The 23149-nt window shown below is 35.4% G+C and overlaps 1 protein-coding gene across 3 annotated transcripts in view; it reads left to right on the forward strand.

Moving 5' to 3' along the window:
- Frl (formin-like protein) overlaps nt 1-23149 on the forward strand; it is a 120466-nt gene that overhangs the window by 29780 nt on the left and 67537 nt on the right. For all 3 annotated transcript variants that reach the window (XM_074175576.1, XM_074175578.1, XM_074175577.1), the window contains exon 2: nt 4840-4923. In XM_074175576.1, coding sequence (XP_074031677.1) covers nt 4840-4923 — 84 coding nt within the window. The remainder of the gene's footprint in view (nt 1-4839; nt 4924-23149) is intronic.

Below are 23149 nucleotides of genomic sequence, written 5' to 3' on the forward strand. Positions count from 1 at the left end.
TTCGACACTTGTTTGTGCTTTGAATTTAACTTAAAATGATGCAGCCAACTGCGACCCACTGACGTTCAGTGTGTCAAATTCAACTTTTTTTTGAAAAAAATTGAAAAAGTGCATTTCTAGATCGAATTTAACAAAAAGTTATTTGAAAAAGTTGTGTCTACGGCAATTTTATATCCATATGCCAAATTTTATGCAACTAGGATAAAGTTAACGTTTTGCTCATTTTTGACAGATATCCCCTTTATTTTAAAAAATAAGTTCGGTTAATTGTTATCAATTCATATATACATAACAAACTCATCATGGAGTTTAACTTTTCTGATAAATTTTTACTTATACGGACATTTTTAGAGAGAAATTAAAAGTGTGCTATAAAAATTTTAACATGACTGGTGCAAAGTTTCAATTACTTGGCTATTTTCTTAAACAAACGTCGGTACCTTCAATTTTGAAACAAGCAGACACAACTCAAAAACTGAAATAAGTATTAATAAAATTACTGAAGTTGAAATTACATTAAAATTTCAATATTCAGTATTTACAGATTATTTATAAACACTAATTCCATGGGAGGTAAGGATGCTTAATTTTTAAGTAGGTCTTGACAAACAAAGTGCATGTTATGGTAGTGTCAAGTTGTTGATTTACTTGTCATATTTTTTACAGTTATTGTTGCAATAATGTTGTCTCTTCAGGAAAGAATAGAATAGAAATAGTTTTAATATGTGGTGAGAATACACCATACCGGCAAGTAGCTAACATTTTTAATGAACGGCATCCAGGAAAAAATGTTCAACATACTACTGTGTCAAGGATAATGTCGAAATTCAGAGAAACAGGATCCGTAGCAAATCAATTTAAGAAAAAGCACACTCCAAGTAAATATGAACAGTTATTGAACACGGGCAAACGAGCATAACCGATATTATAAAAAATACCGATTACAAGAGAGAAAGTGTTAAAAAATTTTTATTAAAGAATAAATTTTGGCCTTACAAGCCAAAATTTATTAACACATTGAAAGAACGAGATTTTGATGTTCTTTTTGGGGTATTCATTCTGGTTTCAAGGAGAGAGAGAAGAAAATGTAAAGTCATCAAAGATATTTCAATGATGAAGAAGTGATGTCGGCAGTTAATGGCTATTTTGAGGAGCAAGATAGTTTTTATCATAAAAACAGTATCGAATTCACTTAACCTCGCTGGGAAAAGGGTATAGACCTGCAAGGAGATTATGTAGAAAAAAAAACATTTATTTACAAAATTTTTCTTTGTTGGGCCGGATACTTCTGGGCTCACCCTCGTATTTATAAATTGCTTAAAGCTAAATCGATTTCAACCTAGGGTGTTTCAGTACTTTTATATTTACTATATTTTGTATGTATGTTTGTTTTGATAAATATTTTTACCATCAATGAGGATATAATAAATATCAATAATATTAATGTACCTCAATAATTAGTATTTCATTGAATGATAGAGGATTAATCGAGGTTTATTGATTGAAAAATCAAGATAAACTGCTTCTACTCAACACGAGCAAAGTTCTCACATTAAATAAAATTACCGCTCTCCCTGAACTTAGAACCTTGCAATCAATGTGCAATAATATTCTCGATAGAAAATCGTCTTTTACTTTTCCATTTTACTCCAATTAAAACCGAAGAGTTCAAGGTTGTCCGCTCAATTACGGTACAAATCAAAGTACTCCGAGTCCGAGTGATTCATTTGAAATTCACGAGAAGTATTTATTTCCAGCATGTTCTTGGCACAATTTGTAGTTTTAATTTGGCTGGCGCTAGCACACTTGTTTTCTTGTTTCGTGCCAAATTACCGCTCATCAACGTACGGGGGTCGTACTGAAAATATATTGGCGAATAAAGTTACTAATCGAAAGCTAAAAGTACATTATACGCGCGCCACAGTTTCTCTTCGATATGGAAACTGATTATGCATCTGGGTTAAATTGTCAAATCAGCTTCGTCAACAATTTTGGAACTCTTGATATATCTTTCATTTGGAGTTGAAAATGTTTTTCTCGCCATTTTCTATTTGAAGAAAAAAGTAATACAAATCATGAAATTATAAAACAACAAAAATTAATTGGCGCTCCGGGGCGACTTCAGTGATTCCAGTGGCGCATTTGCTTTTTCAGCTGCAGAAAAACCCAGAAAAACCTGCAGTACCACATCATCTGAAGATCTTGATCTGCCAATGTCCTCTCTTGCATAAAACAAAATGTAGGGTGTCCCCAGAGGCTCCAATAAATTCAAGACATCGCCAGAACACTTAGTGACACGACTATCGTCAAACTTAAACCAGTTCGTATCGTCTTTAACCAAGGCGTAATAATGACCAGATCCAACGCCAAAACCACAGTGAACAATGATTATGAAAATTATAATAGTGGTCTGCTAGATTGAAGTGTTCATCTATTTCGAGTTTGATGTTGAGTCATATTTGAAGATCATCAGTGTTATTATTATATTGACTGATGCCTCAGCTATACTTGTTTTCTTATAATAGTCAGTTAGTTTGGCGCATGTTTGGCAATACAGTTGATCATCACCCGTTAAAAGTTTCATTTTCAAATGATTTAACAATAAGCTTGGCACGGACTGGTTATATTAGGAAACGCTAGTTCAAGTTCCAAAAAATCACATACGTTTTTGCTACCACTTGAACATTTACTACAAGGTAAACTAGTGAGGATTTTTTCAGCAAACACAAAACGAGATAGACTGTACGGAATCATTCAATCCAGAGCGATCAGGAGTATTGATTCTGCTATTTTTTTGCTCACGAAGAGTATTCAACAAGAACCCCAAGAATTCAGAACAAACCCCTTGTTGTCCTAACGAGTATCTAGTGGACTTCAAAGACTCTAGCAAATCGGTTGGTGAGAAAAATGATACATTCTTACGAAACTGCAACTGCATGAACAATTGTTTTTGGTGAATAAGTAGGAAACGTTCTCGTTCATCGTTAAAACCTCGTTCTTGAAATTCTTCGTCATGAACAACACTTGTAAAATGCTACTCATGTAGCAAGTGTTTATTAAATTATCTAATTCAATTTTCTTCGCAAGATTCATAAGGAAGAACATGTTTCACAGAATCTGCATCAGAACCATTTCTCAAGCTGCAATCGACCCTTCCAAGTGATGAAGAGTTTCGTAGAAGGATCGATTCGGCTCTTGCTTCATGAAGCTCTTCCACTTAAAGGTAACCAGAACTACGAGGACTGCAACTCATATTTGGGGGCAATAATGACCCAAGTCCATTTACCGTTCTGAAAAAGAAGAAGGTGAATAAATTGCGAATTAAACATGATAGAAGACTGATGAATATCCACATATCTCGGCTTGTTTCGAAGAGATTTTAGTTCCGCACTGAAATGAGGGCAATGCATGATCTCATCAAACTTATATGAAGGAGGAATAGGTCCAAGGACCGAAGCAGCATTACCACGTTGAATAGCGATACTAATTATTTCTATCAAAACAGAGGTAGAACGGTAATCATTCGTTGCTTGGCATATTCTCTTTCCGAGTTTATGAACGAATGACAGAGACTCTGGGCTATGAACGCCAGAAGTTTCAACCGCTACTGGATAGTTATTGCCAAGATTTTGATATTTTTCGCCAGACAATGCTGCAGTTCAACCAGACTTCGAACTTTCGGCTAGATGGAAGCCGCGACCGTGTCAGCGCAAGTCCCATACCACAGGTTTACCGTATTTCCATATTTTGAGAGAAATACCATCTTGCCAGGATTCCTAAGGATTTCAGAATTGCAGGATCATCCGCTGACACCATAGCTGGTTTCAATACGTCTCTGATTTGATTTTTCCTACAGTTCGCACGCAAACCCCTGTTGCCTCGGCTACTCGTTTTTGAATCTTCAGAGTTAAAATACAATATTGGTTACAATTTTACTTATTATTGCTGTCACTTCTTACCTTCGCAATAGGAAGTCATACTCCACCTGCCGTTGCTTCCACTTGCATAAATCTCAATACGTTGTTCACAATTTCTCTGCTTTGTTCACTGAGAACCTTGTTTTGTTTGTTTAGTGTTCGAAGGCATTTTTGAAGACAACAAATAACTAACAGTTCTCCACGCAGAATAATTTCTCTACTTACTGTACTACTACTACTATGTGCACTACACGAGTTCCTCCATGTTAATGAGCTATCGTCCTACAGCGTCTGAACTTATTTCAAAGCGAAGAATCTAATGTTTAATATTTGAAAGAAAATGTTTTCAATCCAAAGAAATTTTATTAAAGCAAACACAAGTAATTTACCACCTTCATACTTGGGAAGTAATTCACTAAGAATAAGGACTAAATCAATTGATTCAAAATGTAAAATTTGTTATGTTCAGGTAATAAAAGTTTTGTCCACCCTGTCTATTGAATTCATTCACTTCATTATTACTTTGAAATAAATATGCTCCTTTCTTGGCATAGGTAGTTGCAAGGCTTTTGTTATCTTTCACATATTTGGCACGTTTCAGGTTGAAAAAGTACAATACTTCTTAGGGCTTTTCTATTCTCCATACTTCACAAAGAAATGCAAACAACTAAAAAAGAATTATACTTTCACCACGCTTTTACAGAAACGTCTGAAACTGATGACGATACTTAGATCCGCATTTCGTATATCTGGTGACGTCAGCATCGGATTTACTCAGATAATGTTTTTTCGACAACACTCTTCAAATTACTTGCCGATTCCATTTATGGAATTGAAAAGATTTAAAAAGAACCTATTATTATTACATTCAATCTCTAAATAATTTAATTTTCAGTTTTTGAATTTGGTTTTTATTTTTCAGGCTTCCATGGATCTACCTCCAGACAAGGCAAAACTACTGAAGAGTTACGATTACGAAAAAAAATGGGATATTATCTGTGATCAGGTAAGAAGCTTTCGTTTATTACAACGAAATTCAAGTCGAGCAATCTTTGATGTTGTAAGTTGATTGTTAAAAGTAGAATGGTTTATAATTTTGACGAGGATGTATTAATATCTGATAAGCTTCGACCGATTACATGGAAAAACAAAGTATTGCGTTTACACGGCATCGAAGAATAACTTACTAGAAAGTGTCCGTGTAAAGTTTCCCGTCAAAAAGTCAAACTGTAGTTGTGCAATACAATTTAACAAAATGTCTTTCGAAATTGTCCATTGAAGACGAATACCAAAGCGAAGGAAATGACTTTTTTTGAAAAAAAAAAGTATTATATTCATCAGTACAATAACAGTACATTAGATTTCATCTAATAACTGTGATACCAAGCTGAAAGTTGTTTTTTGAAGGATGTAATAATGATGGAACTTATGCCTCTGAGAGAAATCGAAGATTAACGTCTAATTCATATTTCTTTCGATTACTTATTTGAAGAATATATAATAATAATCTGCATATTGCGTCCTTTAATTGATTTTAAGTAGTTTCCTTTCGCCAACGACATTCTTAAGAAGGTAGTGAAGCATTATTTTTTTGCCGCTGATAGAAAAAAACATTTATTTGAAACATGAGTACCTATTTTTTGGGAAAGAAAGTTTTTTGGCTTTCTACTACTCCATCTTGATACAAAAAAAGGAATGAGGGAATCGGTGTATACCAGTGAGGGTAACAGTGTTCCATGTAAGTGCAATTTATTACCATTCATTCAAAGTAGAATTCATGTGAATGATATCTGATTTTAATTCCCCAACGAATGTTTGAAATACAAACTGAGTAGAGAAAAGTATCTTCTGTATAATTCAGTGTTCATATAGAAGTATTTGTTTCGAAAGAATTTTTTTCTTTCGTGTAATTCAATGTTTTATGAAAGAAGCTGTTTCAGGAGGATTTTCTTTCATTTTGTGTCTGAAAGTTACTTCTTTGCATGATCTATACATCCATGTATAGAGTTACTTATTTTCAAATTGATTACTTTCTTCTTTTCTTTGGAAGATTCCCTCATTCCTTTTTTGTATCAAGATGGAGTAGTAGAAAGCCAAAAACTTTCTTTCCCAAAAAATTAATCACTCCTAAAAATATAACCCCTTCAATTTAGATGAGTACCTAGTTACGGGAAATGCTATTATTACAGATTATATATGAAATGAATATCAAAAATAATGGAATATAGAAATGTATACAAGTAAATGCTAAAACAAAGTGTATATAAAATATTCCTATACGTAGAATTTCAAAAGAGGAATGAAAAATTGAGTATATAACACAAAAAGTTACAAATCATGCAGTGTAGTAGTACTGACACAAATGTTTCTATAGTATTATTAAAAGTGATTGTGGATACATGATACCAAGGCGTTCAGAGTCGAAATGCATATCGCAATGTTCACAAATTTTATTGAAGCTACTGCACATAAAATTCAATGTTGATCGTAACATAACATTTGTGCGTGATGCTTCGCAATAGAATTTCAGATTGTGTCGACCTTCACTTCTTGGTACTAAAAAATTGATCTCTGGTAAAAGAACCGTACTGTCAATATTGTTGATTAGTAATTTATGCAGGAATTTCATACCAAGGATAACTCTCCTATTTTCCAAAGATATCATATCAAATCGTGTCAACAAAATGTTATGATCGATGACTCTCGTGGGGTATTGTCCATCAACTTTTAGACATAAGTATTTCAGGAACTTCCTTTGCACGCTCCCAATTGATGTTTTTTGATAGTCGTAAACTGGATTCCATAACACATTTTGAAGTTTTTGCCATTTCTGTATATGAACTCAGGCATCCTATTTACATCAGCAGTCATATTCCTTATATGTGTTGTAAATGTTAATTTACTTTCGTATGTTATACCAAGATCTTTTATCTCATGGACGCGGGTGATTGAATAATCGTGCATTAAGGTTCGCTTTTTTGTTGTAAATGATATTATTTTACATTTGGATACGTTCAGTTGTAGACGATTATTATTACACCAAAGTTTGATTAGGTACATCTAATTCATGTTGTACACGTTAGCAGTCTGTAATGTCGTCGATTTTATAATATAGTTTCAGGTCGTGTGCAAATAATAGGATAGGAATATTCAAAGAGGTCCAAGATCAGAACCTTGTGGTACCCCAGATGTTGAAAGTAAAATCTTTTAATATGTTGTTTTGCTGCGCCCTCTGTCGAAGCTATTGTATAGTGTTTTCAGTGGTTCTCCAAGTCCTAAGTAATTTCGTGTTTTGAAATATGAAGGAAAAATTCTTGCTTCATTTTTTGGGGTTGCTTAGAAATAACCATTATTGATTTTCTGGGCGAGTAAAGGCGATGCAGATTCGCTGCTATAAATGCCTCTAATCAAGATAAGAGAACGTTGAATTCTAAAATATTTGTACTTTCAAACTGTTTGCTTCTATAGTTGGCTAAGAATTTTTCATTACGTTCTTGTATATCATAAGAAAACGTACGTGCGTATTTGTATCCATCGCTAGCTGATCTGTTTAAAAAATCTGTTTTTATGTTAACCAGCTGTCGCACCCCTACGAACGACAACCCTCAGAAGTTGAAACTTGTGCGAGCTAAGGATTAACGAGGTCTTACCTTTTAACTTGTGATTGATCATTGTTTAATATCAAATTTCACTATTTCCATAAGTTATCGCAGCGCCAAAGTTTATTGCTTTCCAATTTGTGCACGATTTATGTGCGTATCACTTTTAAAATTGTTCTCTTCCTGTTTACTCGAACTGTTATTCTATGCATTCATTATAGGTAGATGCAACTGCAATACAACCTCCATATTCAGTAATATGCAATCATCTACAGTCCCCATTTTCTCTTACGTAATTCTCCAATTAAACTTTGATCAAATCGATCAGGGTCGTGACTTACGGTATAGAGCATTAGGGTCATCATTTTTAAATTGCAGGAGTGAAAATCGTTGTTTATATGAATTATAAATTGTTTATACAAACAGGATGAATAGTACGAAAGTGAAAATTACATTTATAAACTTTTTACGATTTTAAATGGGTTCTTTTCAAATTTCAAGCGTGTTCCACTCATATGAGAGCTTTTCAAAAGTTTTGTTAATGTTGATGTTATGTGTTTTTGTATCTCCATATATCAATAAATATTACTTATCAGATCACTAAGCCTAAGGACTAAGTGTGGAATGGAAAAAAGTACCAGCGTGGTCCAAACAGAACTGGATGGTATCTCAATCGCCACAAAAGAAATAACCAGGAAAGGAATTTCTGGCAAAAACATAACAACCTGCACTGACAGCATACAAGCCCTATTAGCCTTGAACAGACAACGTGTTATATCAGGGCTAGTACTAGAGTGCCACCAAGATTTTACACTCACCCTCCCTACTCTACAGATACAGATATTGTGTACTGCTAGAGACAGAGAAAGGGTATAATTTTATTATCCAAGATACAGAACCTTATTGACAAACACTGGTAAAAAGAGAACATGTAAATATGTAAAATAATACATATAAATAAATAATCACACATATTATTACATATAAGCACCGTCAATTTCATATTGTTTCTTCATTAAAATATTCTGTCAGATTGGAATAGGCTTTAGATGCCGGTCTTTCATGTAACTTGTTCCTTAAAGTTTCGAAAGAATCTATGTTCTTTATATATTCAGGAAGTTTATTTACATTTTTACACCGATGTAAATTATTGAGTCTTTGATCAGCGTGGACTTAAGGATGATTGTTGATAAATTAATTGCATTTCGTGCAGTGCGATTGTTATTTTCATATAAGATTTATTATTGTAAATGAGACATGTAGCTTCTAAAAAGTAGTTGAGGTTAGTGTCAGTATTCCGTGTTCCAGTAAAAGAGGTTTGCAGGAACGCAACCTATTTACTTGGCACAAATACCGCACCGCTCGCTTTTGCACTCTCAAAGATTTTATTGCTACACGAACCTCAGAACTGGATTGCGTACTCAAGTTTGACTCAATGAGAGCAAAATAGAAATGTTTTGCCGCAGCATAACCTAACTCTAGCTGTAGACAGACCAGAGGGAATTTCAAATTGGTATCTATGTTAAGTCCCAAGAATTTTATATTGTTGTCAGATGATTTAGAGTCAGCACATAATTCGATATCCGGAAGAAGACATTTAAATGAGAGAAATTTTGTTTTATTGAAATTTAAACGTAGAAAATTTGCATCGCATCACGACTTGATTTTTTTGTAGGTCTATTGTAAAATTTTTTCAAAGTAAATTCACATCTTCAAAGTGCCATAGAATGGTAGTGTCGTCGTCAAATGAAGTTAAGGAACCAGATATATCTAAGAAGGAAAGTTCATTTATATACAGGAGAAATAGATATGGACCTAAAACTGATCCTTGGGGTACTCCTCAACTAACTTTTAGTAATCCGGGGTCATGTCTCTTATACCACAGAGAGTTTCTGCAGTAATAATGTGTGACACTATCAGAAGCTTTAGTCATAGTTTAAACCCATCATTAATCAGCATTGAAAGTACGTACTATCAAAGCCGAAAGCGGAAGATTTTTATTGACAACTCATCATAACCCACAGCATTTTCATTTTTTATCGTTTGAAGACTTCAGTTAATTCTGATGAAGTGGTGTCATGATATATACAGGACGAGACAATGTTATTTTCTCTAAGATATAAAAGAGGATTTTGGTGTGTTTAGGTTTTGTGTTAAAGACTGCGCAATGTTGCAATAAAATTAATTAAACTGATCGGAATCTATAGACCAATGTGGTTTCTTGTGAGATTTTCGTCTTAGTTCATACTCCAAGTTTCTTTTGTTGTGTTCTTCGCATTTTCCAGCCTTTTGCTTTCTTAATAACCGCTCTATAAACATTTCTATATTTATTGTAATAGTCAATAAAGAAATCTGCATTATAATACTTTCTAATGTATTGTAATGCCAACATGTTTTACACAAATTTCTTATTCCCTTCGTTATCCATTGCTTCTTAGATAGATAGAAACTGATCTATAGAGAATTTTGTATTCTATACAATAATCATGTTCACTTTTTCCAAATTTAAATTTTTTACCTCTTTTTAGCTCGAATTTCGACTAATTTTTCTTTACTAATTCAAATTGAACCATATTCTATGAAATCACTATCAACTATTGCAGAAATCACAATTACGTCAGGTATCTTCACTCGCTTATAATCGACTGGGCAAAACTATTCAGATAATAATAAAGGAACCCAAACGAATAATGTAATTCCTGGAAGTACGCCTATGACCGGCTAAAACTGGGTAGCCTATTATTCTAACAATAACAGGTAAATAAGTTTTGTGATAATCTGAGTGATGTGCAAAATTTTATATCTGAATAGTTGAAATAATGCAAATTAAGCTGAAATATTGCCGTTGTACGATGAGCAAATATACCATAAATATGCCCATCAAATTAGTTTGTTTTCTGAGAATATACCTACTCTACGTTATTCTTGAAATATACTAAGAAAGTTTTGACAATTTCAGCTTTCTTCGATCAAAAGAATACGCCTCTGAATTGTTTGTACCTATTTGGGAAACATTCTTCATTCTATTTCTTTTGAACTCGTGAAATTTTCAAATTAGTAAATTCATTGAAAGGGTTATATTTGTAGGAGTGACTAAATTGTTGGGAAAAAAGTTTTTGGCTTTCTACTTGCCCTAAGGCAAGTGTCTTACGTCGAAACATCGATGTCTACCACTGAGGATGACAGTGTTCCATGTAAGTAAAATTTTTACCTTTCATTTAGTATATTGTGTAGAAATCCTGTGAATGATATCTGATTTAATTTCATAACGAGTGTTTGGAATACAAACTGTGTAGAGAAAAGTTTTTTTTTGTATAATTCAGTGTTCATATAAAAGTATTTGTTTCGAAAGAATTTTTCTTTCGTGTCATTCACTGTTCATATGAAAGTAGCTGTTTCAAGAGGGCTTTTTCTTTCAGTTTGTGTCTGAAAGTTACTTCTTTGCATGATCTACACATCTACAGTTACTTATGAAATGTATTGCTTCCTTCCTTTCCTTGGAAGATTCCGACATTTGTTTGTATCAAGATGGAGTAGTAGAAAGCCAAAAACTTTCTTTTCTAATAAATTCATATTTTGAAATGAAAACCTTCACAAAAATCATTATTGGCATAAAAGGTGACATTTATCAGTAAGTTCTTCAAACTACACCACTGTTATTGTAAAGAATCTTGTATTGTTTTGGTATTTTAAATATTATATTTATATTAAAAAAATCAGCTTATATCAATACTCGTCTTAGATGAACCTAACAACTGGGGAATTAAATTTAGCTCATCATTCATGTAGTTGAAAATATCTGGTTTTTAATAGAGTCGGAAGCTCTATTTATAACTTTTCCATCATAATGTCAAATTTATTATATCTTGTAGCTGCTGACGTATGTTTTCACGGTGGCGCCAGACCCATTTTTTCATTGATATCTTCAATTTCTTGATAATCACTTTGTTTATTTTGATATCGCCTGTAGCAATTTATGTTTTGAAAATAAATAAATCTCAAGATTTTTTCTGACTTGACACTTCATTTTTTAAATGATATAATAATAATGATATTTTATTTTCCATTTGACAATTGAACATTGAATACACAAATAATTTAGGGCTAAAACAATTACATCAGAAAAACAAAGAAATGAATGAGCAGATAACATGTTAAGTTTGTAACTAGGAAGTTCTTCAATATGTTTTTGAAACAATACAGTGTTTCACACTTTTTTATTAGGTCGGGTAATGAAGAATCATAGGTAATGAATTTTTGTACCACTGAAAGGAATATAAAAATGGCCTTGTCGGCGTTTTTTGTATTCGTATCTAGAGTTCTTCGGTGTGAAGTTATTACGATTTTTTTACTTACGTATATGCAGAATTCAAAAATTAACAGTGATGGAAGCGTAAGGATTTTTAGATTCTTGAAGTGATCTCTATAGGATGAGCGTTTTGAAACTCCAACTATAGTACGAATGCGCTTCTGTGCAATGAAAAAATCTGATGGTGAGATGGATAGGCCCCAGAAGCTCACCCCGTATCTTAGTCTGGATTCAATTTGAGAATAATATAATTTTAATAGTTGTTCTTCGTTAAGGACGAGTTTGAGATTTCTGAACTGGTATTCATTTGGATTGTAGTGTTCTACAGTGATTATTCCATGTGAGACACTCATCCACTTCAAGGCCTAAAAACCTGACTTGTTGAACAATTTCTATATTAACACAAGTTTCTGTTGATATTATCACATCGGAAAAACTCTTCTGACGATTATGGAATCTAATGGATTTCATTTTTTCCATCTTCAGGTGAAGGAGGTTTGCACTGAACCAATCCTTTACATACGAGAAAGTCTCATTGCATTTATCTAACAGAAGTTTGTCTGATTTGATCAGTGACATAGTCTGCGTACATAGTGAAAAAACACTGGTAGGTCATCCAAATCATTCAGGTGTAATATAAAAAGAATGGTTCCAAAACAGAGCCTTGAGGGACGCCAATTGTGACTGCTCGTTTTGTACACACAACATTGTCGCCAGAAACGTACTGGCTTCTCGAATCGAGGAAGCTATGCAGCCAATGGTGGGGAATGCCCCTTATTCCATATCTCTGAAGTTTATCTAGTAAAATACTATGATCAAATTTATTATATCTTGTAGCTGCTGATGCATGTTTTCTTTTTACGGTGGCGCCAGACCCATTATTTCATTGATATCTTCTATTTCTTGATAATCACTTTGTTTATTTTAATATTGCCTGTAGCAATTTATGTTTTGAAAATAAATAGGGGAGGGGTGGGAATAGTGGCCACCCTAAGGAACATCTATTTTTTTCCACCCCTAAACTTTTTTGAAACATTTTATAAATCCCTTCAACATTTGGTATGGTTACTTAAGCCTGAATCAAAAATAAAAACAATTAGATTTTTGAACTTATTTGTACAAAATTTTGACTTTACCAAAAGCTGTCGAAGTGGCCACTTTAGGCCACTAGGTAGGGCAAAGTGGCCACTGCGTAAATAGGTAGTATGGAAAAAATAAAACGCATTTAGTTTCAGAACTCAAAACGATTGTATTAGGGTTTTAAACAAAAATAGGCGTTACTGAAAGTATGTGAAACTGAAATCACTGGTATTTACATAAATCACAAATAAACTCATCGTCCTCCTCTTCGGCTTCTGTGCAGGCTCCTGTGCTCGAGGCACCCAGAACATCTAATCCAGCCTTCGTGGTCATTAGATTTCGAGTAACAATCACCACAGAATGAACAATCGAGGTCGCTGACGTTGCCTTCATCATCATCATCATAGAGATCGTCATTCTTTTTACGTTGGTTACGATGAGATATCAAACAATTTATTGAAAAAATGTTCTTATGAACTTTGCAGCCCAATGACGTATATCATGGGCTGAAAATGGAATTTTTCCGTATAGTCTAAAACTAGCAAAAGTAACACCAATTTATAAAAAAGGGGATAGAAACCTCTATGAAAACTACAGGGGAATTAGCTTACTCTCAAGTATTTCCAAGATTTTTGAACTAAATTTAAAAAATCAATTAATGTCTTTCTTCACAACAAATAACCTTTTTTCAGAAAACCAACATGGTTTCACAAAGAACAAAAGTACAGAAACAGCACTTTATGAGTTCAATGAGCATGTGGTTAATGCACTTGATGGTAAATTCCATATTTGCGGATTGTTCATAGACTTCTCCAGAGCTTTCGATTGCGTTAATCATGACCTGCTATTAGGGAAAGATATGGTGTAAGAGGAGTTGCCCTAGATTTAATGAAATCCTACCTGGAAAATAGAGGGCAACGTGTCAGTGCTGGAAACACTCTCAGTCAGTTGGCAACCATTAGGCAGGGTGTCCCACAGGGATCAATCCTTGGACCTATACTATTTTTGGTATATGCAAATGACCTGATGAAATATTTTCAAGGATTGTCAACTATTCACACAGTAGCGTATGCAGATGACACAAATTTCATAGTGAAGGAAATTGATGTAACGACCCTACAGGAAAGAACCCAGGATGTACATAAACAAGTAAACATATGGGCAGAAAAAAATCACTTAACACTCAATACATCTAAAACTGTGATGATGAAGTTCACAATTAGTAAGTGGCCCGAACATTTTGTTATCCATGAAAATGGGGATCTGCCAATTGAATCTTGTACTTCTACAAAAATGTTAGGCGTCACCTTGGACTACAAACTCACATGGACTCCTCATATTGGGACCCTCTGTATTAAATTGATAAAAAACTGCTATGCTCTGAGATTCATGGCTAATTTTTGTAGTAAAGAGATTTTACTGAGCTTATACTATGCGACCATAAACTGCCACTTGAGATATGGAATTTTGAATTGGGGTACCGGATCTGCTGCTGAAAGAATATTTATTTTGCAAAAATATGCAGTAAGAATCATTGCCTGTGTTGGTTGGAGAGAATCATGTAGAAATGCTTTTAAAAATTTCAAGATACTAACTGTTGCTGGTCTCTATATTTATGAATTGTGTATATACGTTTATAGAAACAAGCATAATACACCTTTCCAGCAACATAATTATCCAACTCGTTCTAGAGGCAAACTGATTCCCAATATTCATAGAACAACTCTTTATCAGATAAGTTTTCTTTATCTTGGACCAAAAATGTTTAATAAATTAGAAGAATCAATTAAAATATCACCAAATCTTAACATTTTCAAATCAAGACTGAAAAAGGCACTTATTGAAAAAAATTGCTACACACTGTTTAAACTGTTTTTTTTTATATTTGTGATAAAATTGACTTTCATTTATTTATAGTTATTTTTTTTACATAATCTAAGCCAAACAAATAATTATATGTATATACCTATATGTATCATATTTTTAGATTATTGATTACTACAAACATTATACTCTGTAACGTGTCCTACCCTCAGACGTTTTCCTTGTCACTGTACGTATAACAATGTACTTTTTAACAAGGAAATAATGAAAAATTATTATTATTTATTATTATATTGCGCGTTTTCCTTTATTTTTAATTTTGGCAACCCTTTTCTTAGGAACCTGCTGTTTCTTTTCGATTTCCTTTCTCTTTTTGCTTCTAGTCTACGTTGTTTCGCATTCTCCTTATCTTCTTTTTCTTTCTCAATTGCCATGAGAGTGGCCTTATATGGACTGGATGTTAGAACTGTTGCTGTTCCTTTCTTCAGCTTAGTTTCTCTTTTGATAATCCTATTGACCTTGGGTACAGGAACAATTTCACGTGGACTTACAGCAAATGAAGTAGACTTCTTGTTTTGTGGACTGTTCAAATTTGAAGTTGTTTCTATGGGGCCAGCTGATGAAGTGCTAAGAATAGACGGATCAAATGTGGCAGAAGGAAGCCCCTGCTAGACCTGATTGGATGATACCAGAACCACCAATGAGTCCTGTTGAGCTACTGTTGTTGACAGTCTAAGATGAAGATGCACAAACTTGTATGACGGTGTTCTCTTCTTCTGGCGCAGGGTCTTCTTGTAGAGTTATTTCTGTTGTTTCAGCAGCTGTATAATCCAGTTCTGTGAAACCATTCCACATTTTCTAAAGCCTTTTATGGCGATGACTGGTGTAGCTGCCTACTTTGAAGGGACAAAAGAGAAATTGATGAATAAATAAATATTTTTGAGGAAAATTAAAATTCATATTTTTTTAACAGGCCTCGTTGACTACTTTCCCCCTTTTCAATATAATGTTGGAATAGAAAAACTAGTCTCTCCTAAAAATATTCTATTCTCATTTTCGGCTGTTTCACTATCAACAAGCAATGTCTTTCGAACAACTAGTAATTGACATTTTTATCAAGAACATAACCATACCGTTCTCAGCTGAAGTAGTTTATAAATCAACTTCCTAATACAATTATTTGATTATATCCTACAAATAGGTTATCAATTGATTCCAGTTGATAGCAAAATCGATATGAAATACCCTCATCTTTCGCTGATATTGCACTTTATAAACCATTCGACCTCTCTTTAAATATACTACTTCGTTTCAATGAAAACGTAATCGTTATGTGAATGTAAATAATTTTCCTCCTCACAAACAGAACACAACAAATGTTTACCACATGCTTATAAAGTTGAACTTCTCAATGAACAGAAGATCTTAAAAACTGTTTCAGATCCAATGAATGAACTCGAATATTGCATTAGAGCTATCGGTGGTCTCATGAAAGGGGACGGAACAGTGGCGTTGCAGTAGTTTTTGAAGGGGGTTCAAATATGTAGGCTGCCGAAAAAGAGATCATTTGAGCTTTGCGGACGTATCTACCTGATTAATAAATCTTGAATAGGCGAATACAAACTAAATTTCAGATGGGGATTCAAAGATATCTATTCGAACAGAAGGGGTTGAAAAGTTTTGATTTCAGGTTAGATCTTCCACATACATGAGCTTGGAGTGGCATGTGAAACACTGTCAAAGAAGGACAAAAAGATTCAGTCAATTCATTCGTTTTGTTAGCTTACGACAGTAGTCACGTTTCGGACAAAGACAATTGAGGTTATGACATTCGTGATCGTGTGCACATAAATAATTGTTGTCACAATAAAAGAAATGTCATCAATATTCATCACAACATTATTCACAATGTCGTAAACTGCGGAATATTTCGAATAAATCCACTGCAGATGAAGAAGAAATCACACTAGATGAGAGACGTGTTCAGTATTGCCACATCCACTGTTTTTAGAGTAGTTTCTATTTGTTTTTTAGGACAAAACACAATAACTACAGAAAAATCCTGAAGGCCCTCTACGATAGGTGCTTGAGCGAAAGTAGCGACCCACGTTGGATAAGAATCGCTGGAGATTGAATGCATTTGGAAAAACGTTCTCAGGAAGTTTTTTCCATAAAAACGCAATTCTCCAAATGAAAGAGTTTTTAATCAGTGAAGTTAAAAAGATGAGCAGCCACAGTCCATCGCGTATTTCTGATATGACCGCTCTTGGTGGAATCAAATATGCCAAGTCACTTGAACACCTCTCGTGATAATATCTGTAATAGATAGAAAAATATACAACCTTTTTTCGATGTTCCAGACTATCAAGGTTGCAAGTAATTTTCGTGTCTCCATTCAAGCGAATGGCTAAAAAAGGATTTTTAAATGTTCCAAGTGGGCCCCCCCCGTGGGAGTAAAAGGGAAACGTTTAGATATGAAAATACCTTTTCATTACTGTTTCTCCGTAACTCTGTATTATCGGAGGCTGAAATTTTGTATGTAGGTTTGTTTTATGTTGTAGATGTGCAATAAGAAAGTATTTTCAAATATTTCAACTGGATCGCTTCTCTGGGGAGAAAAGGGGGGCGTTAACATATTAAAACTACCTTTTCGTCACTTTCTAATAAATGCTATATTTTCGGAGGCTAAAATTTTGTATGTAGGTTCGTTTTATCTTGTAGATGTGCAATAAGAAAGGATTTTTAAATATTTCAACTGGAGTGCCTCTCTGGGCAGAAAAGGGGGGCGTTAACATATGAAAATTACCTTTTCATCACTGTTTCTCCTAAATGATATATTTTCGGAGGCTGAAATTTTGTATATAGGTTCGTTTTATATTGTAGATTTGCAATAAGAAAGAAGTTTTAAATATTCCAACTGGGCCGCCAGCCGCGGTGAAAAAAGCTCGTCCATGAAACAAAACTATATTTTCATCACTGTTTCTCCGTGACCTCAAATTTTCGGTGGGTGAATTAATATTTAGTATCAGCATTGCACCCGTGCGAAGCCGGAGCGGTTTGCTAGTCTAAAAACAAATAATAAAAAGAATAATTCGTCTCAATTTCATCGAAAAAATTTAGTTGTACAAAATTTTCTTCTCAAAAATCCGGAAAGGAATAAAGACTAAAAGTATCCGGAAAGGAATAAAGACTAAAAGTATCCGGAAAGGAATAAAGACTAAAAGTAGATTCAGAATTTAGAATATTGTCAATATTGAAAAAATATATCACAGCTGGAAGCATTGCGAAAATTAGTATACCTCAAATAATGTTTGTTTTCGAAATTTCAAATAATGTGTTAATTTCAATTTATTACTCCAGAGCGTCGCTTGATAAGGCAACTTCACAAAATTCTACTTTCAGCGGTACGATTGTACTCCACTGGATCGCTGTGCTTTTTCTAGTTCTCCAGCATCTCTTCATTTCTTCAGTACGTTCAGTGGTTTATTGCATGAATGACAAAGCCAAATCAGTGTGTTAAAATAAGAAATATGTCGGGACTACTGACCTACTCAATAATGAAATACCAAAATTTTTTTCATTTTCGTAAATTTTCGAAATTATAAAACGGTTTTCCCATGCATATTCTCATGAATGTTGGAATGAAGGTCAAGTAATATTTCACAGGGAGGCGATGTGCTTTGGAGTTGGAAAAACTCGCTGATAAACCAACTAATTACTCTGTCAGTTTCTGAGCTGCCACCGTAGCGCCATCTATTGGTTGTTTGTAAAATTACACAAATAAATCGAATCCATCGACTCAGAATTACAGATTGTCCAAATTATTCGTTCTACGTCTATGGATCCCGATAATTGTAATGTGTCTGAATGCTAAATAAACCATCGAAGACGTCTTGTTGATGTTGAGGCGGCACCGCAATCCCATAATGCAAATGAATGTTATTTTTATCCGCTATTACAATGTGTCTTGAGACCGCACGCAAATGTCGACTATCGCGGTTCTCGTACATGAAAGAAACTTTTAAGAAGATCGTCTTTCGAGTGGTGCTTTCATGAAATTGATTATCAAAGACTTCCCTTCCCTCCACTTCACGTGCCTTTGTCACATTTTCAGCTAACTTCATCTTGTTTCGTTTATAGCCTGAAGGGTTTTTGAACTGAAGGAAGACCAATCATTTTTCGAAACTCTTTCGATTGATGAAAAATCGATATCTGTAGAGTAGGGAGGGTGAGTGTAGGCCCACAGCACTTGGGCCACATGTGACCCATTGTACATCCTCCCGAGGAGTTGTCCTTCTGGGTCATTGTCCATCTTGTCCTTTCCAGGAAGGTGGACAGGTTACTAGGAGAAATCTCCTTTGTATCGGCAGGTGTAGACCATGACTCGCCGAACACATACTCTCTTATTAACGATAACTCCGAACACTCGCATAGGACATGCCTGATAGTTTCACATCCTGCATAGAACTGTGTCCACTAGCCCCATATTATGGAGGTGTTTCTTTAGTTGACAGAGGCCAGTCAGAAATCCTACTGTTAAGCGTAGATTTTTCCTGGTCATCGCCAGATATTTTTTCGGCGCCAGCTTCCCAGGGTCGCCCATGGTGACCCTGGCAAGATTGCATCCTTTGATTCCATCCCATCTCCTCAGGGATTGTGCTTGGGTGTAACGTTTGGCTTGTTCCGCAATTGTCTAAGTCATCAGGCCGTAGGTGCCACTGGGTCCTAAAATTCTTAGTCCAGCCGCTTCCTTGGCTGAAGAGTCGGCAATGCGATTACCTTTACTCCTGTCGTGCCCTTTAATCCACCTCATGATAATGTTATTATGTACCGAGACTTTAGCTAAATCTTGGTGGCACTCTAGTACTAGCCCTGAGGTAACTAACACGTTGTCTGTTCAAGGCTAATAGGGCTTGTCTGCTATCAGTGCAGATTGTTATGTTTTTGCCAGAAATTCCTTTCCTGGTTATTCCTTTTGTGGCGATTGAGATACCAGCCAGTTCTGTTTGAATCACGCTGGTATTTGTTCCCATTCCCCACTTAATCCTTAGGCTTAGTGACCTGGAGTACAGTCCACATCCTGAGCCTTCTTTGGTTTTTGAGCCGTCTGTATAAATGCGTATTGCATTTGTAGCACTCTGTGTTCTGTGACTCTGTGTTCTGTTTTATTTGTATTTTGTAGGGTTTATTAAACACAAACCTGGGTTCAATTGCATCACTGATTGCCTGCAGCAGAGGTTGCGCAGTGAGCGCTTCTCGCCATAGGCTCAGCCTCAATTGACCTATTCCTACTTCGAGGTTTACACCAGCCGTGCGCAATCGTAACATGATCATTAACGCAACCTCCTTAACGTACAGGTCTAGAAAGGTCAGAACAGTAACGAATTCCATTGCCGCGGTTGGTGTTATTCACATGGCTCCTGTGATGTTTGAACAAGCCAATCGCTGTATTTGATATACTTTTTGGATGGTCTTTGCTTGTAGAACTTTCGGTCCCCATGCAATGGCTCTGTACGTTGACTATAAGTTTTATTATTATAGTGGAGCTGTAGGTGACCACACGGGGTGAAAGACCCCATGCGCGTCCCACTGTCCGACATTGCTCATAAGTCACTTATGCTCTTTTTGTTCTTCTCTGTAGGTGAGAGTTCCATGTTAGCTTCCTGTCGAGGATAGTACCAAGGTATTTCACCTCTTCATATAAGTTTAGTTGGCTTTTGAAGATTTCGGGAGGTTTTAAGCCCGATAAACTTTTTTTCATGTTGAAAAGGACTATCTTAGTCTTCTTGGGATTGATCGACAGTGAGTGTTCCTTACACCATGTTTCTATTAATTTGTGCACATCCTGGGCTCTATCGCACAGTGTGTTTACAAATTTGCCGGTCTGCATGATAACTATGTCATCTGCATATGCAATTGTGAAGAATCCATCATTTTTCAGGTGACTAATCAGGGTATCCAGAACTATGTTCCAGAGAAGGGGTGATAAGACTCCTCCCTGTGAACATCCTCTCATGACCAGTCCTTTCACTGATGTCTTGTACATTGATACTTATTGCTCTACTAGAGGGCATCTTGAGTATCCATTCTTTTAATACCAGAGGTCCATTCCTGGAGTGTAGTTAATTGTTGGAAAGGTTGTTTTAGCAAACGCTAAACGCTATGAATATACCCAGGCTGGATTCTTTGTTGTCCAATGATCTGTCGATTCTACCAACCACATGGTGAAGGGCCGAATCAGTAGACCTTCCCGGAGTATATGCATATGCTGATTTGGATGGAGTGGGTTGTGAACTAGTACTTCATCTCTTATATACCGCTCACATAGCCTCTCCAAAGTTTTTGAAAAGAACGATATGAGAGTAATTGGTCGGAATGCTTTTGGTAACGTGTAGTCCATCCTACCTGGTTTGGGTGTAAATACCTACTACTTGTACTTCTCTCCACTTACTGGTAATATCCTTCAGAGCTAGAGATGCTCTGAATATTCCAACCAGGTGCGGTATAAAAATATCCAATCTCCATTGGAATAGGGCTGGTCTTATACCGAAAGGTCTTATATTTAGGTTGAATTATTTGTCGAATCGGTGATAAAATGCCGTTTTAGAGTCGTTCAAAATGGGATGTTATAGTGCAATTATCCAACTTACTGTATTCCGACGCCAAAAATTACCCATGCGATAATCTCTACAATTTATAAAATCGCTTCACGTGTTTCGCTATACAGTAGCTTCTTCAGGCTTGTATATAATACTCTATCACTCTAAACTACACATTCGCTTGAATTATGTCACGCCCATAGCGAAGATGAGTAGGCAGATAAGTCCAAAGTGAGTCTATTTTACGACGACGGCGAACCCTTGTTTTTTTTCTCAACGACAGAACACAAGCACTATAGGAAAATCCTTGAGGCGCTCTAAAAGCAGTGCCTGTGCGAAAGTTGTCAGGAAGTCCATTCCACATTAATGCAGTTCACCAAATGAAAGAGTTCATAAACAGTGAAGTTCGAGGTGTACTGAGTTGAACCTCAAAATCATTAGCTGATTTTGATTGATTCTCAGTGACGTGATTCTCGAGTCATGAGAAGCTTTTTCCCCATTGAAACTATACGCAATGATGATTATAGGAAGTGACGTCATTTTGAAGTCACTTCCTAGTGGAAAATAATTCCCACGAGTCGATAATTGGGCCCCAGGTAACATGACAGGACTGAAACCCTGCCAAACTCTGAAAACTTCAATCGGTCTGCGCAGAGCAGTGTCAAAGTATGTGTTTTATTGTCTTCAAATAGTATCAGTATCCATATGGTTATTCAGATAACATTGGTCATCCCTGCTGCCAAGTCCACTTGCAGCCTTCTCCCTTGCAAGGGAATCAGCAGCTTCGTTACCGTCCAGGTCTCTGAGGCCAGGAATCCAGACCAAAGGCAGTTTATCGAGAATTCCTTTTTTGACAGTTCATTACCAACTGAGACTTCGCTGGTGAGGGGCAATTTTTTTCAAATCCGCTTGGATATCCCAGAATATATTTATTGATTTATGTAAGAATGTAAAAGGTTGGTTCCTGTCAATCTCTTCGCACACAAATACGGTCGCATCGGTCCCTAGGCAGGTCATTTCCAGAATGCTATGTATCTAACAGAGCGAATGAGCAAGCGAACCGCCACTGGCACAATTCCGACAATGCAGCGTGAAGGTATATCGGCTCGCACGTTAGCGACGGTTCAATTGGTTCAAGAACCAATTCAGTTCGAGAGCGAGGAAGGGACCAGTAAACAAGGGAAATAACTTGTGAAATTATTATAAGTTTATGTAATTTACAGTGCTTACTTATAATTTTGAATTAATAAATAAAGTTATCAGATCTAAATAAGCATATTACATTATGAATTCATGTCAGGTTGATCAAATTGGACAAAATTTTCCTATTTTGGGGAATTAGAATAATCTCTTTCCAGATCGAGAATATCTGAGGGTGTTTTTTAAATAATCGCCGAAATCTAAAATTGGCGAATTTCGCTTTTTGGCTCTTGCCCCTTCATTTCGAATAACTCAAAAAAAAGGCAGAGGAACTTTCAATACTGTTTCATGTTTGTTATTATCTGATATGAACCAATTTGCAATAGGACGTTTTGTTCATTAGATTTCATCATCAAATCTATTTTTTTAAATACGTACCTCTAGTTTTTTCGATAACAAATTTAGCCATCTATTACATACGATACATTTAAGAGTTGATGGTCTAATGAATTGAAAATCAGAAATGAGGATATAGAGACAAGTTGGTTGCTTCACTTGAATAGAAATTTTATCTTATATGAAAGAAAAATCTCCTCCACTGCATTTTCTACGCTTGCAACTAAGATGCTCGTCGCATCAGATACAAGTTGACCGACAAAGCGCTCTTAAGATCGCGTTCTG

Source organism: Leptinotarsa decemlineata, unplaced genomic scaffold, assembly GCF_025532065.1.
Source record: "Leptinotarsa decemlineata unplaced genomic scaffold, Ldec_3_MD MMD2_tig00001064_RagTag_RagTag, whole genome shotgun sequence".
NCBI lineage: Eukaryota > Metazoa > Arthropoda > Insecta > Coleoptera > Chrysomelidae > Leptinotarsa > Leptinotarsa decemlineata.